The sequence below is a fragment of the Budorcas taxicolor genome, chromosome 3 (genome assembly GCF_023091745.1).
Source record: "Budorcas taxicolor isolate Tak-1 chromosome 3, Takin1.1, whole genome shotgun sequence".
Taxonomy (NCBI): Eukaryota; Metazoa; Chordata; class Mammalia; order Artiodactyla; family Bovidae; genus Budorcas; species Budorcas taxicolor.
The window spans coordinates 57,477,385-57,493,497 of record NC_068912.1 but is presented as its reverse complement, the minus strand read 5'-3'; the positions used below and the strand labels follow the sequence as shown (position 1 = coordinate 57,493,497).

At 32.4% G+C, this 16,113-nt stretch overlaps 1 protein-coding gene across 1 annotated transcript in view; it reads right to left on the bottom strand.

The window, feature by feature from the left end:
• ODF2L (outer dense fiber of sperm tails 2 like) overlaps nucleotides 1–13,308 on the bottom strand; it is a 29,645-nt gene extending 16,337 nt beyond the window's left edge. The window contains exons 1-8 of the mRNA XM_052637232.1: nucleotides 13,196–13,308; nucleotides 11,166–11,298; nucleotides 8,416–8,475; nucleotides 8,217–8,288; nucleotides 7,565–7,681; nucleotides 3,778–3,963; nucleotides 1,275–1,384; nucleotides 398–533 (exon numbers count right to left, since the gene is read on the bottom strand). Of these exons, the coding sequence (XP_052493192.1) occupies nucleotides 398–533; nucleotides 1,275–1,384; nucleotides 3,778–3,963; nucleotides 7,565–7,681; nucleotides 8,217–8,288; nucleotides 8,416–8,475; nucleotides 11,166–11,298; nucleotides 13,196–13,308 (927 nt within the window). The remainder of the gene's footprint in view (nucleotides 1–397; nucleotides 534–1,274; nucleotides 1,385–3,777; nucleotides 3,964–7,564; nucleotides 7,682–8,216; nucleotides 8,289–8,415; nucleotides 8,476–11,165; nucleotides 11,299–13,195) is intronic.
• Nucleotides 13,309–16,113: the final 2,805 nt, after the last annotated feature.

Below are 16,113 nucleotides of genomic sequence, written 5' to 3'. Positions count from 1 at the left end.
TGACACCTAGAAATAATCTTATGCATTAAAGTTAATGTAATTTTGGAGATTCACCTAAACTGCTAAAATTGGAGAATAAACAAATTCTCTTAGGTTGAGACAAAGAGACAGTTATTCAGCTTCGTAAGTCTTATTCAGTACTACTGAAAACAATTTTTACAGGTATCTGTGTATACAACTGTAAACATTCAAATATATAAGTATTGTCCATATATATGTATGTAAAGATACAAAGATATAGTTTTAGAATTGCTATTATAATGATATTCTAAACCTCTGAGAAACAAAAGATAATGATACAACAGCATACTTCTAAACATGTTGTTACTTCAAGCTACTTCTACAAAGGACTAAGTTGTCCTCATACAACATGATATACATATACACAAACACATACCTTTAATTTTGTATTCTCAAGATTCAGAGTTTCATTTTCATATTCAATTGAGTGAAGTTTTCTAAGAATTTCTTCACATGAAATTTTTCCATGCTCTTCCATTTTCTTCAGATCTTCCAAAAGATTAATGATTTGCCTTTATAAAAGCCATAGAAATTTTCATTCAAACAATATGTATCTTAAGTGTGCTTCTGAAGTTATACTTTGTAAAGTACAGTTTCAAAAGTTAATCACACTCAGAACAAAGGAAATAGGAAATCATAATCTATAAGGTTACTTCTACCTGAGTAACTGATTAGAAATAATTATCCATTGATGACACTAATGAAAAACAATATTCTCTTTGCTAGTTAGTAAAACATCTAAACTATGGTCCACAGGTGGGCCTGTCTTTCTGTCATTCATACATGCATACACACACACACACACACAATTTTGGGAAAGAGTTAAATAAAAGGATCAAGTGAGATAATAAATAATCTTTAGAAGCAAATAATATACACTTTTCAATTAAAAAATTGAAGAAAATATACAGAAAGTAAAACATTCAAAAGCAAATGTATAGTTCTTTATTGTTAACTTATTAATAATGAATAACAAAATATAAAACATATATATTTTTACTCAGATTTTCTGTTATGCATTTAAGATACCTTAAGGATCAATAATTTGTGAATAAAAATGCATTTTAATGGGTAATAATTTTTAATTGTATTTTTAAAGTAGAGTAAGAAAAGTTTATAAATTGTAAATAGCAAACATAGCAAATCAGACAATAGCTTTACCATATGTAATTCATAGGAACCATATATAAACTCCTCAAAGAGGAAAGAACTGAAAACATTTCTTATAAATAGTAAAGACTCTTTTTTCTTACTTTTTCATTGTTTCGATCTGAACTTCCAACTCAGTTTTCTCTATTACTATTTTCTCATAATGACTTTTCCAGGCATTGGAAGCTGAAACTGTTTCAGACAACTTGGCTTCCTAAAAAATACATAAAGTACTCATCTTGTAATTTAATAACACTAGTTTTGTTCTAAAAAAAAATACATTATTAACAAGGAAACACTCATCCTATGTTATGGAACTTTTGTTACAGAAAATTTCAGTGTACAAATCTGAACACAGGAAAACTTTAAAGTAAATTTTAATAATGACTTTATAATACTATTACTTTATATGCATATAATAACAGTCCCAACTTAACATTTTAAGGATGTTAATGGAGCTATTTTTAAAAAATGTTTCATAATTACTGACGATAATTCCCTCCTTTATATTTACTGAACTCTTGTCTTTCTCTCACTTCTTTCACTTAGAAGAATACCCTTCAAGTCCATCCATGTTGTTGCAAATGGCAAAAGCTCATTTTTATGGCTGAGTAATATTCCTGTGTGTATACACCACATCTTCTCTATCCAGTCATCTGTTAATGGATACTTAGGTTGTTTTCATATCTTGGTTATTACAAATAATGTTGTTATGAACTCTAGGCTGCATATCTTTTTGAATTAGCTTTTTGGGCTTTTTTGGATAGATATACAGGAATGAAATTGCTGGGTCATATGATAGTTCTATGCCAAGCTATTCTGTATAGAGCACCCTACTGACTCTCAACAAATAACTGTCAAATGAATCTACTCTTTACAAATTCACCCAAAGAGCTGTAGCCATTGTACCCCCTCTCTAAAGAAAGACAAATTCACTAGAATGACAATGGTGCCAATAATTACTAATCAGAAGACTTAGAAGTAGTGATATGAGCAGTTTACATTTATTGGGTGCTTCCTTCTTTCCTATCACTGAACAAGTGTTTATTCAACATCTACTATGTGTGAGACATTTTCTTTTACATTTTTACAGTAATATTTTAAATGTATTTAGAAAAGACTAGTATTATTTTTATATTACATGTAAATGAATATTAATATGCATTATGAAGGATATGTTGGGCAATTATACTAGAATATAAGTTAAGATATTTAGAAATTTTGCCTATAAAATAAATGCTAAGAAAAAAATTTAAGACATTGATGTGATTAACTGTTGTGGGGCTATTTCAAAAGGAGTAGTCAAGGAAGGCCCCTGTGAAGAGATATCAAGTAAAAAGATAGCAAAATGATTTTTAAAACAATCAGCTATTATAGAACCTGAAGAACGTTACAGTCAGAGGCAACAGCATAGAACAGTGAAACAAACACACTAACCGCATTAGAGGAATAAAAAGGTTAATGTGGCAAAAATGCAGTCGGACAGACACTGTGATTTGACATTTTCTCATGTATTCCTATATGAGACAGGCAGTATTATTATCCCCTATTTTATAGATAAAGAACCTAAAGCTTAGAGAGGTTAAGTACCTTACCCAAAGTCACCAGGTTAATAAGTGGCAAAGTCTTCCTATACTATGATCTGGGGCATGAGTGACATGGCGCTAGTTAAAAGAAAATCCCAAGAATTTTAATGACTCAATTAGTTTTTAACACACAGGAATATTTTCCGGCATTCAACTAGCCCTTCAGCCTTACAGATTTTGCACTTAGTCCTCAAGTCTTTTATCTAATTAAATTCTTCTGAATGTAGGTTAAATATTAAAGAGTTTTAAAATGTTCACAGTTGAGCTTATAAAACATTAGGTTGTTTTGCTTATATAAGCATTTATGCAAGTCTGTTTTCAGTTCATTCATATCTAAGTTCTTAAGAGATGGGATACCAATGATACTTAAAAAGAGTAAATATTTTATTATTTGGTAATTGAATAAACATAATTCATCAAAAACAAAGCACTAAGTCAATTTTCAACTTTGTTAATAAACCCAAAGGTAACTTTCACATGGTGGGTTTACATCAGCACATGTATTTAAATACATTATGGATTTTAAGTGAAGTAAATTACTGAATAAAGTCATATGGTCTAACAATACAAAGCAGCATTTCCCAAACTGGTATTCCTCAGAGTCAGTTCCAAGAGTTACTTTGTGAATAAAAGAATTCTGCAGCTAACTAAGTGGTGGAGAACTCTGAATTCAATACCCTCCTTGACGTTGAAGGCCTTCTCAGGGCCTTTGTTAAAGTACTTTAATTTAATGTTAATATGCCATGTAAATTTCCAAGGGTGAATATGTATGAAGTGGTACAACCCATAGTTAATCACAGATGCTTTGGGACTTACATCCTTTAAATAAAGTCCCAAGGAAACGCTGATGTAATTCAAAATGTAAATTTGTCAGTTTATGTAATCTTTCAAAATAAAGAATAAAGCAAAATTAGTATGAGTAAAGTTTTTCTAACAAGATAATTATACTAAGCGTTAGGAAGTTAAGTACATAAACTAAGTACATAAAACAATTCTTTAAGGAAGAATGTATATAACTCACCTGCTCTCTAATTTGGGAAGTAAGGTTTTCCATGTCTCCAGTAAAATGTTCAATCCTTTGTTTGTAAATTTTAGATGCCTTTTTCAATGCGATAGTTTTTTGCCTACTTGATTCTTTCATTGCTACAGCCTCATACTTACTCTTTTTCAACTGCAAATTCCATTCTGATATTTGGGTTTCTAAACTCTAAAAAAATATCAGCAGTAGTTAAGTTATTTTAGAATGCCAATGTTGACATAAACATTGTTAAAATATGTAAGTAACCTTCCACATAGAATTTATGAAAAAGACTAATAAGTTTAGTAAAAAGCAAAACAGTGAAGAAAGGTGATTTCACCAATGTTTATTTGTAACCAGTTATACAGTGCAAATTTATTTATTTTTTTAGTGCAAATTTAAAATGTATAAACCTATATAAAACTAATACTACTCTTACTAAGAAGCTAATACTGGTGATTATCGCAGAAACACTAATTCCCTTAATACCTTTTTGATTAACTAGAATTTTTTTTTAATTTCACATCTAGAATATTATATATACCACTCACTAGTTACTGCAAATCAAAAAAAAAAAAGTAATTAAGCCGGAGACAATTCAAACAGTATGTACATAAAGCTCAAAGGAATCAGTAGCTCCCCAAATATATTAGGACTCTAGTTCAAATTATAAATGCTTAAAGGATATATAATCAAAATCTATAGATCATGAAGAGTATAGAAGAGATAAACAAAAACTTATTTGCTATATTTTAATTTACTAGAATTAAGGGGGAAGTCTTGACATTTGAAAGAGTTACATCAAAACAACAAAAGTACTACTTTGACCAGTAAGCAGTAAATTTATTGAAGCTATTATTCTAAGACCACACAGGGTTCGAGAAATGACTACCAGATCAGTAAGAGTCATGAAGGGTAAAAAGATGTTTGGTTATCTTTTTACCCAAAGGTAAGGCATGTTTTTATCCACTGAGTCTGATAATGTTAATTGACATAACTCCTTACATATCTTTTGGGGATATAACTAAACACAGAATATTAGGTTGGGTCGATGATGAATATGATTTAGTGTGATAACTCATGTTTTCATTTCAAATTATCTTAAAACTTTGTATTTTAAAGCATCTGAGTACTAAGAACTTAAAGACTTAAGGTTTTAATGTTTCTACCTTTCTTAAAAGTTGTGTGTTTCTGAAAATAATGCAAAATTATTAAAGAATTTAAGTTTTAGTCTTCCATTTCCTGGGCAATCATTTTAATAAAAAAAGAAAATAGGAGTTACCGTAAATGATGGAGCTTTTCTACCTTATGATCAACAAAAAACTACACTTAACTTTCAGTAAAAATGAGTTTAAGAGATACATCTTAAACAAGATCCAAAGGCTTGATCTCTTTGAAAAGTAACTTCACAAACTAACAGAAGAAGCAAAACATTCTTAGTCTTTAAAAATCTCTATAAACTAAAAAATCCCATTATAATAAGTAGTTGGGGAAAACAAACTGCAATAGTTAAGTCAGCTTTAGAGAAAGGAAGAACCCTCCCCAACCCAAGAAAAACCGCTGTACTTTCTCTAAAATACCACACGGTGTCATCATCACATCATGAATGACAGGCACACTTATCACTAAGGGTGAAATAGATTTTTTTTGAACATGGATCCACAGGACTTTCTTACTAGATTATCAAATTCCATGCTCAACCACTATTAGGAAGTGTGCTGAAACTATCAAATTATTTTTATAGTTTCAAAATAACCCCATCAGTCATTTGCCAAATGAATGGATATATATTTTAAACCAACTATTTGCCTTTTCCTTTTTCCAAAGAATTATACTTGCAGTATATTATAAAGATAATTATTCTGTCTCTTCTAAAATGTGAAAATCTTCTAACTCTAACTGACATATTTTAAAGATCTAGAAAGAAAAATGAGTTCAAAGTATTTTCAAGGTAGTTCTCAAGGAATTAAAATGTAACTAAAAAATTTAAAAGACCCAATAAAATTGTTGAGTCATCCATCAACAGAACTAAAAAAAATGAGATTTATGTTGACAAACTGAGTTAGTTCACTGTGCATGCATTCGTTAAAAAAACACAACAACAAAACTTGTCAACCCTAAATAAATTCCAAAACTGTGTTAGAAGGAATGTAAAAAAAAATCCATGAGCTAATTCAGCTTCTAATTATTTCTAAATAATAGAATTTTGTAAAAGAATGTAAACTCAAAGTAATAGACAGGTGAATGTGATGGCAAAATCTTTAGGATTTTATAGCTTTATATTTGCTCTCCTGCTGCTGCTGCTAAGTCGCTTCAGTCGTATCTGACTCTGTGCGATTCCATAGACAGCAGCCTATCAGGCTCCGCTGTCCCTGGGATTCTCCCAGCAAGAACACTGGAGTGGGTTGCCATTTCCTTCTCCAACACATCAAAGTGAAAAGCGAAAGTCACTCAGTCGTGTCCAACTCTCAGCGACCCCACGGACTGCAGCCCACCAGGCTCCTCTGTCCATGGGATTTTCCAAGCAAGAGTACTGGAGTGGGGTGCCATTGCCTTCTCCGATTTGCTCTCCTAAATATCATGAATATAAAAAGGAACTGTCAAATTTAACCTTAAAAAATTTTTACTATTTCATTTTTAAACTAAAGAAAGTATTTTCAAGAACTTCCCCAACTGCTATTTAAGGACATAATTTTTTTAAAAAAAAAAGACAAATCGTAGTAGATAATCTGAGATGTTAAATTACATGTATTCTCTTATATTTACCATAACAGAGCAGTACAATTTCAACTCTAGTTCACCTCCAGTGCCCTAAGACACGGACGCAAAGAACACAGGGAATCTCTGGGGGAAAGTGCTAAAAAGCACCTAAAGGCAGACAAAAGACAAGATTTATGTCTCTCATAAGTCTGATTAATGTCTCTTTCATGGGCAAAAGCTTTTTGCCACTAAAGGAAAAAACAACCTTCAATATGCATCGTGAAAAACATGTGCCTGGGCTACAGGCATCTGCCATGATTCAGGAAGATAAAAGTAAACAGAAATCCAGCACAGAAGTCCTCACACTCAATGGGGTTTGTCTTTGTACACTTCTCTTTCAAAAGTGGCAACACTGCTTCTTTTCCTTTGGCAAAAATGACAGTAGATCCAGTTAGCTTGTGTCATACCATAGCAACCTCAAACTCTCACCTCAAAGTGACTGTGAGGCTTCCACAAGAATATTTAAACTATGCAGTTTAAACCAGAGAATTCCTCTTAATTTCCCTGCTAAAAAAGCTGTATAATGGGTTACTTGATTATCTAAACACCACTGCTAGGTTACCTGATCTTAATGTTATTATCATTAGTAACAAAAGCAATATAGTAAACATTATTGTCTCATTCAATAAGTGCAAGAGTATTTAAGTATATTATAGGCACATAAAAGGGATGACTGTATACCAAATATTAATAGCTTCAGTATTTTTAAGTTTTTTTAATTTTCTCTTATATTTAATAGCTTTTCCAAATAAATATAATTTAACTAATAATAGGAGAGATTTTTTTAAGTAATTCAATCTTTACAAATTCTTCCTAGATCGGTACTAAAGAGAGATAGCATTTTCATATTAGGATCTGGAGCCAAATCTTTAGAAAGACCAGAAATGTTAAGATTTGCCTCAAATATGGATTTCCCATGGCGACACTTAAACTGAATTCTTTCAAAACCACGAAATTCCAGAATTAAGACTATACTGTCATTCATTACTTTTAGCACTTAAAACTATAAAAATGGATGAGTATTTATAACCTTTATGTGTTCTTTTAATTTATCATTCTCTGCTTCCTTTTTATGAATTTGGGACTGTAGTCGTTCATGTACTACTTTCACTGATTGTGAAAAACGTCTTGCTTTCAAAGCATTTGCCTAGAAAACAAAACAAAAATGTGTTATTTGATGTATTTCTCTACAATATTAAAATTTACAGTACTTGGATATTATCTAAAAATTTGCTAAAGAGCAAAGTACAACACTCCCATTACGAATGGATTTTATATAAAATCAAGGGGATGTTTTCTACTCCCCTTTTTAATTTAATAACTCCTAATTATCTCTTGTTACAAGTTCCTATCTATCCTCCTAAGTAAAATCATGGATATGTCTAAAATGATCCTACAAACACAGAAATACCTTAATTTATGCTAAATCTGAAATATATATTTATACATAGGTTCCTGACTTACGCCAAGTACCCTGAATGAAGCATCATAAAAATCTAAAAGAAAAAACAACTTTAGAAAATTAGGATATTATATTTGATATAAAACTGGGGGAAGTGTCCAAATAACCTAAAAAACGTTGTATCTATTTATGAGGATAAATAGGAGGCCAACATGGAAAGAAGGTAAAGAAGGAGTCAATATTAAGAAAATATGATGAATTAAGGTCAAAATTTGCTTACCTTTTCATTCTGAAACAAAGAAGAAAGTTCTTGGATATAGGTCTCCTTTTCAAGTACCTTGTTCTTAAGATTCTTCAATAAATAAAATGTAAAAGTTAGAAATATCACAACTTGGGTAATGTTGGCTAATTTTATAAAACTGACCAGCATATAAACAAAAAAATTCAGAAAACTAGACTTCCAAGCATAAAAGACTTACAATGTTTTCACTTTCATTATCAGTTAGTTTCTCTAACAAGTTAAATAAACTTTCCCCTCTCTGTGGAAAAAAGAAGTTATAAATCAGTGTTCACAAGCTATATTTCTCTATACAATAGCAGAAAGTGGATTAAGCATCACTTAAGCCCCAGGATTTCTTTGGAGGGAATGATGCTGAAGCTGAAACTCCAGTACTTTGGCCACCTCATGCGAAGAGTTGACTTACTAGAAGACTCTGATGCTGGGAGGGACTGGGGGCAGGAGGAGAAAGGGATGACAGAGGATAAGATGGCTGGATGGCATCACTGACTCCATGGACGTGAGTCTGAGTGAACTCCGGGAGTTGGTGATGGACAGGGAGGCCTGGCGTGCTGCAATTCATGGGGTCGCAAAGAGTCAGACACGACTGAGCGACTGAACTGAACTGAACTGAAGAAACTAATGTGGCGCAGCATATAGTGGTGACCACAGCTGCCTTCCAAGGAAATTAATATGGACAACTACTATGCGTAGTTCAGCTTTTTAAAGTTAAAAACCAGAAAGATTTTTGCTTAAATGTTCCAAATCAATTTTTGTCCACAATTTATAAAATTAATTTCTAAATAATGCCTCATAAAGTACAAGCCAATGACATAAAAATCACAAGAACCTTCTATACAAAGGAGGCTCACAATGCTGTTTGTAAACAGGTAAAAATTTTAAGCAGCCTAAAGTCCAGCAAAAAGAAATGTTTTAAAGAATTATAGCAAATCAATAAAAGAATTCCATGTAGATATTTTAAATGAGAATGCAGAGAATGTTTATTCACTTTGAGGGTCACACATACCATATTATTCTATTTATATAAAACATCAGGGCTTCCCTGATAGCTCAGTTGGTAAAGAATCCGCCTGCAATGCAGGAGACACTGGTTCTATTCCTGGGTCAGGAAGATCCACTGGAGAAGGGATAGGCTACCCACTCCAGTATTCTTGGGCTTCCGTTGTGGCTCAGCTGGTAAAGAATCTGCCTGCAATGTGGGAGACCTGGGTTTGATCCCTGGGTTGGGAAGACCCCTGGAGAAGGGAAAAGCTACCAACTTCAGTATTCTGGCCTGGAGAATTCCATGGACTATATAGTCCATGAGGTCGCAAAGAGTGGGACACAACTGAGCGACTTTCACTCACTTGATAAAAAAAATATGTGAAATGAGCAAATCCATAGATACAGAAAAAGCAGATAAGGGACAAAGAAAGGGTAGATGGGGATGAGAAGCAAAATTCTAAAGGGCTAAGGGTTTCTATTTGTAGTTACGAAAATGCTCCAAGGCTGATGGTGATGACTACACAATTCTGTGAATATACCAAAAATCACTGAATTGCACACTTTGAACCAGTGAACTGTATGGTATGTGAATTAGATCAAAATAAAACCATTAAGAAAGGAATATATGAATGCATAAATAAAAATGAATACAAGAGCTTAAATTCCAAGAGTTTTTTATAGTAATCAACTGAAATCAAGTAAAACAAATAATGAAAGTTCTTGAAATTGAAAAGAAAAAAATGTATTTTCTATAAAATATGCTGCTTTCATGTAAAACTACTCATGAAACACTGAAAGTGGGGGTTAATGATTGTCATTTCAAACAAAAATTCAAGAATCATTTCCATTTCAAATATACCAATATTTTAATTTCTACAGTTCAAGAACCAATATACCCTTCGAGTGAGAAATATCACTATTGAAATAGTGCTTAGAATTTCTTACTTGTTGATATTCTGTCTTTCTAAGATGTTCTAAAGTTTGTTTTACATGCTTAAGTATCTAATTCTATTGTTAATATTTCCATCTGTTTAGAAATTTTCAAATTGGATGCAGAAAAGATTAGCCTGACAAAATATAAGAGCCACAAACACATTTTAAGACATTGCATTAAGACACTCTAAAATGTAATGCTACTATTAGCAAAGAATACTTTTTCCCAATAAAAAAAATCATTCTTTTGCACATGTTGCTGTTGTTTAGTCACTAAGTCATATCCAACTCTTTGCGACCTCATGGACTGTAGCCCGCCAGGCTCCTCTGTCCATGGGATTTTCCAGCCAAGAATACTGGAGTGAGTTGCTATTTCCTACTCCAGGGGATTTTCCTGACCCAGGGATCAAACACAGGTCTCCTGTATTGGCAGGTGGGTTCTTTACCACTGAGCCTCCAGGGAGGCCCTCTTTTGCACATAGTAGTAGTAAAATTTGCCAAGTTTATAGCAGTGAATAGTATTTGTTACGTGGTACACTAAAGTAAAATGAAATCAAAATAAGGGCTTAAACCCTAAAGTATTTCAGGAATTTATTATAATAAAACTAATATTATACAATCTATTTTCTGTCCTTAACTCAAACTTTAGTACACTGTAATTTTAGAATAGAGGTTTTTATTCCACATAGTACTATAGAAAATATATTTCATCTCTCAGAATATTTTAAATTCACTCTTGAGAGAAGTTGGCTCTAGTTCAACTCCAGGTAAGTCAAGCACCAAGGTACACAGTTTCTAGCTTGGCCTCTCATCAAGTGCATTCCTGAGATTATCTTTGATGAAAAGAATTGCAATTAATGACATAGGAAAAAAGAATACTGATAAACTTGCATTTTTTATATCAAATACCAGTGTGTGAACATAATTACTCTAAGATATGAGACCTCAGTAAATGCATTCTGAGTATTATCCTAGCTCCTCATTTTATTAGATGTTCACTAGTCAAGTACTCACATTTTCAAAACTAATCTCTTCAATGGTGTCCTTAAATAATGGCAGAAGTAATTCTGCAGAACAAGTTGCTAACTCGGCTTCCTTAAACAATGCTTCCAATTCGGTCTTCTCATTTTGGATGTCCTGCTTTGGGCTATGCACAAAGAAAATTTAAGTTAAAACTGTTACATAAATTTGTTATCCTTTTTTGTGCAAACTAAGCATAGCCTGATAAAGTATTACAGTTCCATAAATTGCTCTGCAAAATTTAACACTAAACTGTCACTGAAAACGTATGAATTATTTCTGTATTTCCATATTTTTTCTACACTTAACTATAAATGGTAAGACAGTTTCTAAAATGTTAAGATATGAAGACTACCAACAGCAATATAGCACTCTACTATTTGATAATTATTCAACATCTGTTCTCCAGTTTGTAAAATGATTTATGTGAATGTGTGTCTTTTTTTCTTCCCTCCCTTCTCCCTAGTCCAAAAACAAAAGATCTGACTTTCTGGCCCTTATTCCCAATCCTTTCTTGAAATCTATTGTTCTTCACAAAAAAATTCCTCCAGAAGAATGTGTAAGCGAAACAAATCAAACACAAAAAACTAAACTTCTCCAGACACCTAAAAATTCTTCACATTTGGTTTTATAAAACATTATCACTTAAAGTGAAACTGGTAATATTTGCTTTCTTGGTTATGTTTTATCTACACTACTGTGTATCACTGTAAAATACATTTTTGGGAGTAGACAAGAGTTCATACTTTTACATCCTGAAATAGGGACACTTCTTAATAATCTTTGTCAGTCTGGAAGCCGTCTTGTGCTGTCTCTCCTGTACATGTCCAAAACTTATAGAATGAGCATCAAATAGTATGAAGAATATCCCAGAGATGGGATACAGCACTTTTTTAACCTCTAGCAAAGAAGGGTCACATAGAGGGCTTGAAAGAGTGGCTTGAAGGAGTTGTTGAAGTAAGAATGTTTAGCAACATTCTGGAAGCAAGATTCCAAGGTAGGCTTTCTGTATACTGTAAGTAAGAGCCCATCACCAATAATTTTCACTTCAGATATAGATATGCTTAAGAAATACCATTTCACTAATACTCCTAATAGCAGAGAGAACTCTGAGTTAAAAAGTGACTCAAAGAAGTTGGATTTTGAGTATAAAGAAGCTTTGAGAATACCTTCACTGATTTATTTCATTTAATCTTTATATGAGCAGAGTCATTTGGACAAAAATCTAAGTATAACTTTGAAGGGGCTTTTACACTATTTATAAATAAAATTCCAAGCATTCCAAGAAAGCACTGTGTCTTTAACTGACACCACTTTTCTTCTATGGTACATAATATAATGGCTCAACAACAATGAGGCATTTTAGAGGCATGCTTAGACATAGCATCTTAGAGGCTATGTCTCTAAGAAATACATTGTATTCTTAAGTACCACTGGCTTAAAATGATGGGCCTAAGGAAGATGCTGCCTACAAAAGACAATTATCATTAAAAATCATGTACAGAAAGTCAAAAATAATTATATATGATCAAACATTATTTTCACTTATAACTAGAAGCTGCACTATACCATCCATAGCAACAACCACGGTATTTTAAGACTGTCACTTTGAGGAGCAATGAGTCATACAAAATACAAGTGCATCCCCATACCAAAGAAGCAAAGTATGACAGGTATCTTTTAGATAGCAATATACCAAATGACAGTGAATTAGTATTCATTAACTATATTTCCAATATTACATGGTATTTATATTTTCATTTACCTTAGGTAAAAAGGTATATACTTTATAAATTTTTATAGGTAATTTTTTCAATTTTAATTGCTGTCATTAAAATTTCAAAACAGCCACATTCTGCTACATGAGTACTTTGTAATCAAATTAAATAAATATTAATTACTAGACTGTTAGGTGATATCCTTGAAAGAATGCTATATTTGATTCAAATAGTTTACAATATGGACAAAATATGAAACCCTGAAATCAAGAAAATTAAGTTATCCCCTGCTATTGTTGAGAATACCAGCTGAGATGACTTTCACTGGCATCCTCTGGTAAATGTTCTTTCTCTGATCTACTTTTAAAACGGGAAAAGAGTTCTTCTGAATCATTTCCATCACTTGCAGTCTCCTCCATAAATTAAATGGATTTATAGGTGGCTTCCACAGAAAGTTCTCCACATAAGCTGAAACCTAGGAAATATTTTCATTATTAAACATTTCAGTAGATTCTTTTTTTGTTATTACCCTATAAGATAAAAATCCTAAAGATGCATAAAAGAAAAATATTTCACAGACAAAACTCAAATTGTAGCTGCTACTTGTTGTGATACTAATTTAAAATTGTATCAAAATTGCACAGCACAATCATTCAACAATTGCCAACTGTCAGTTTCCAAAAAGACTATTTTCTACATACTCACAAGAATGTATAAATTACTATTAGTCTATTTCTTGAACTATTAAAATAATATCTTGATCCAAACAGACTAGAAACTGGACATAAAAGTCATGGCATAACTATCAATTTCAATTTTGTTAGATCTAGTCAATAAGAAATGAATGTTATTCATGCCTATAACAGTAAACATTTAAGATACTTTTGAAAGTATTTGGCAACAGTAGCTGCAAAGATAAAGGTTTTTTTAAAAGTAGACTTTTCAACATTAAATTCACTTATTTCTACAAATAAATCCTAGTTTTTAAAAAAAGTTCAATCTAGGTTATTCTTTGGTGATACTGAATGGGCAGATGATATTCCATCTAAGTCTTACTAAATACTCTAATTGTTTTCTCTCAAATTTGGAGATGTCATTTTAAAATGTGAATTTTAAATTTATGACATTTATGAATTTCTTCAAAGCTACTCCATTTTAAGTAATGAATTAGTGCTCTGGCAATCATTAGGACTGTATTTTCACAATTCTAATATATGGACATGTGTCTCCCTAATTCTGTTTATACAAAATCAAACATCCTACTTAAGGTCTTCTGCATTTTTGCAGAGATACTTTACCTCCTTGTAATTTATTTTTAATTTTCTGTATCATAAAATACATATGTTCAAGAATTTTCAGATCTTTAGATAGATGTGAGATTAAAGGTTGAAAAGTATTCACAATATTTAATTAGCAGTTCAGAAATCATTTAAAATGTCTGTAAAAAATGTATCTCTTTTTTGTCTGAAGGTTCTTTGTATCAGAGAGATATTTAGGCTATAGGCCAATGAAAGCATGCTCATATTTTTTAAACACTAGCAACTCATGTCAAAATGGAAATGCAGAATAAGATACATATAGTCTAAGATGATCTATGTGACTGCTACAAATATGTAACATCTGTTATTAGGGCATAACAATATTTTGAGCTATTGGCAGTCCAGGAAAAATTTTTTTAATATTAATATACAGGCATTCCCTGGTGGCTCAGAGGGTAAAGAGTCTGCCCACAATGTGGGAGACCAGAGTTCGATCCCTGGGTTGGGAAGATCCCCCGAAGAAGAAAATGGCAACCCACTCCAGTATTCTTGCCTGGAGAATCCCATGGACAGAGGAGCCTCGTGGGCCTCAGTCCACAGAGTCGCAAAGAGTCAGACATGACTTAGAGACTTCACTTTCACTTTCTTTCATGAATATACAAAATCAATGAAAAACCAAACCTAAAGATGAAAACGAATATGCTTGGATAAGTCACTGCAATCAAGGAAATTATCACCTACTCATTTGCTCAGTTTTGGTACTTATTATTTGTCCATTAACTTGTTTAAATATCTGTCTCTCTGTACAACAGAATCTCAAGAAAAATTTCTTCTTTACTAGAATCCTCAGCACCTATAAGCCTTGTAAAAGCTAAGCAATAACTGAAGGAGAGGGCTCAAGGCTTGGCGTAATTTAGAAATATGATGAATTAAAACTGATGCTTTTTATAACTATTCACCCCTGAGTCATCTTTTAGGGGATCACTAAAAGAACAATAGTTCATATATCTAAAACAAAAGTTTACAAACCAGTATAAGAGGATAAGGATCCTCAATTTATTGAAAACATTTTATGAGGCAAGATTCAGTTTGAGAACTTCCGTGTGTCCAGTGGCTGAGATTCCACACTTTCAATGCAGGGGGCCTGGGTTCAATCTCTGGTCAGGGAAAGTGAAGTGAAAGAAAGTGAAGTTGCTCAGTCATGTCCAACTCTTTGCGACCCCATGGACTGTAGCCTATCAGGCTCCTCCGTCCATGGGATTTTCCAGGTAAGAGTGCTGGAGTGGATTGCCATTTCCTTCTCCAGGGGATCTTCCCAACCCAGGAATCGAACCCAGGTCTCCCGCATTGCGGGCAGACGCTTTACCGTCTGAGCCACCAGGGAACCAGATCCCAGGTGCCTCAATTAAAGATCCTGTGTAAAGTGACGAAGACCCTACATGTGGCAATTAAGACTCAATGCAGGCAAAAAAATAAAGAAAAAGAAATATTTTTAAAAAAAAATTCAGCTTGGTATTAGTACTTTAAATGAGTTCTTGCTTGGCTTTGTGGGAAACGAATATAGGATTATTCACTTATAATATATAGGAATACAGGAACTTCTCAAAATATTGAGAGGTTCCAAGGTACTCCACTATTTTTGTGTTGTGATGATACTATAAGCAGAAACATATGTATGCTGAAAAATGTAATAATTTTCTTTAACATAAAAAGTCTTGCCTTTATAAAAAAAAAAAGAAAAAGCTATCATTTTGGTGCACCAAAGGTATTCTTGCATGGAAAAAGAGCAGATATTTCACAAGGAAATGTTATCAATTATGTAGAATAAACTGCCAATTTACAAATGTATTAAACTTTTGTCCAATTTGCTCGTGGTGAAACAAAGACATATATTCTGCACACACACTTTTAATGATCAAATCCCTAAAGAATAGCAATATTTAAATATTTTTAATGGTTAAAGAA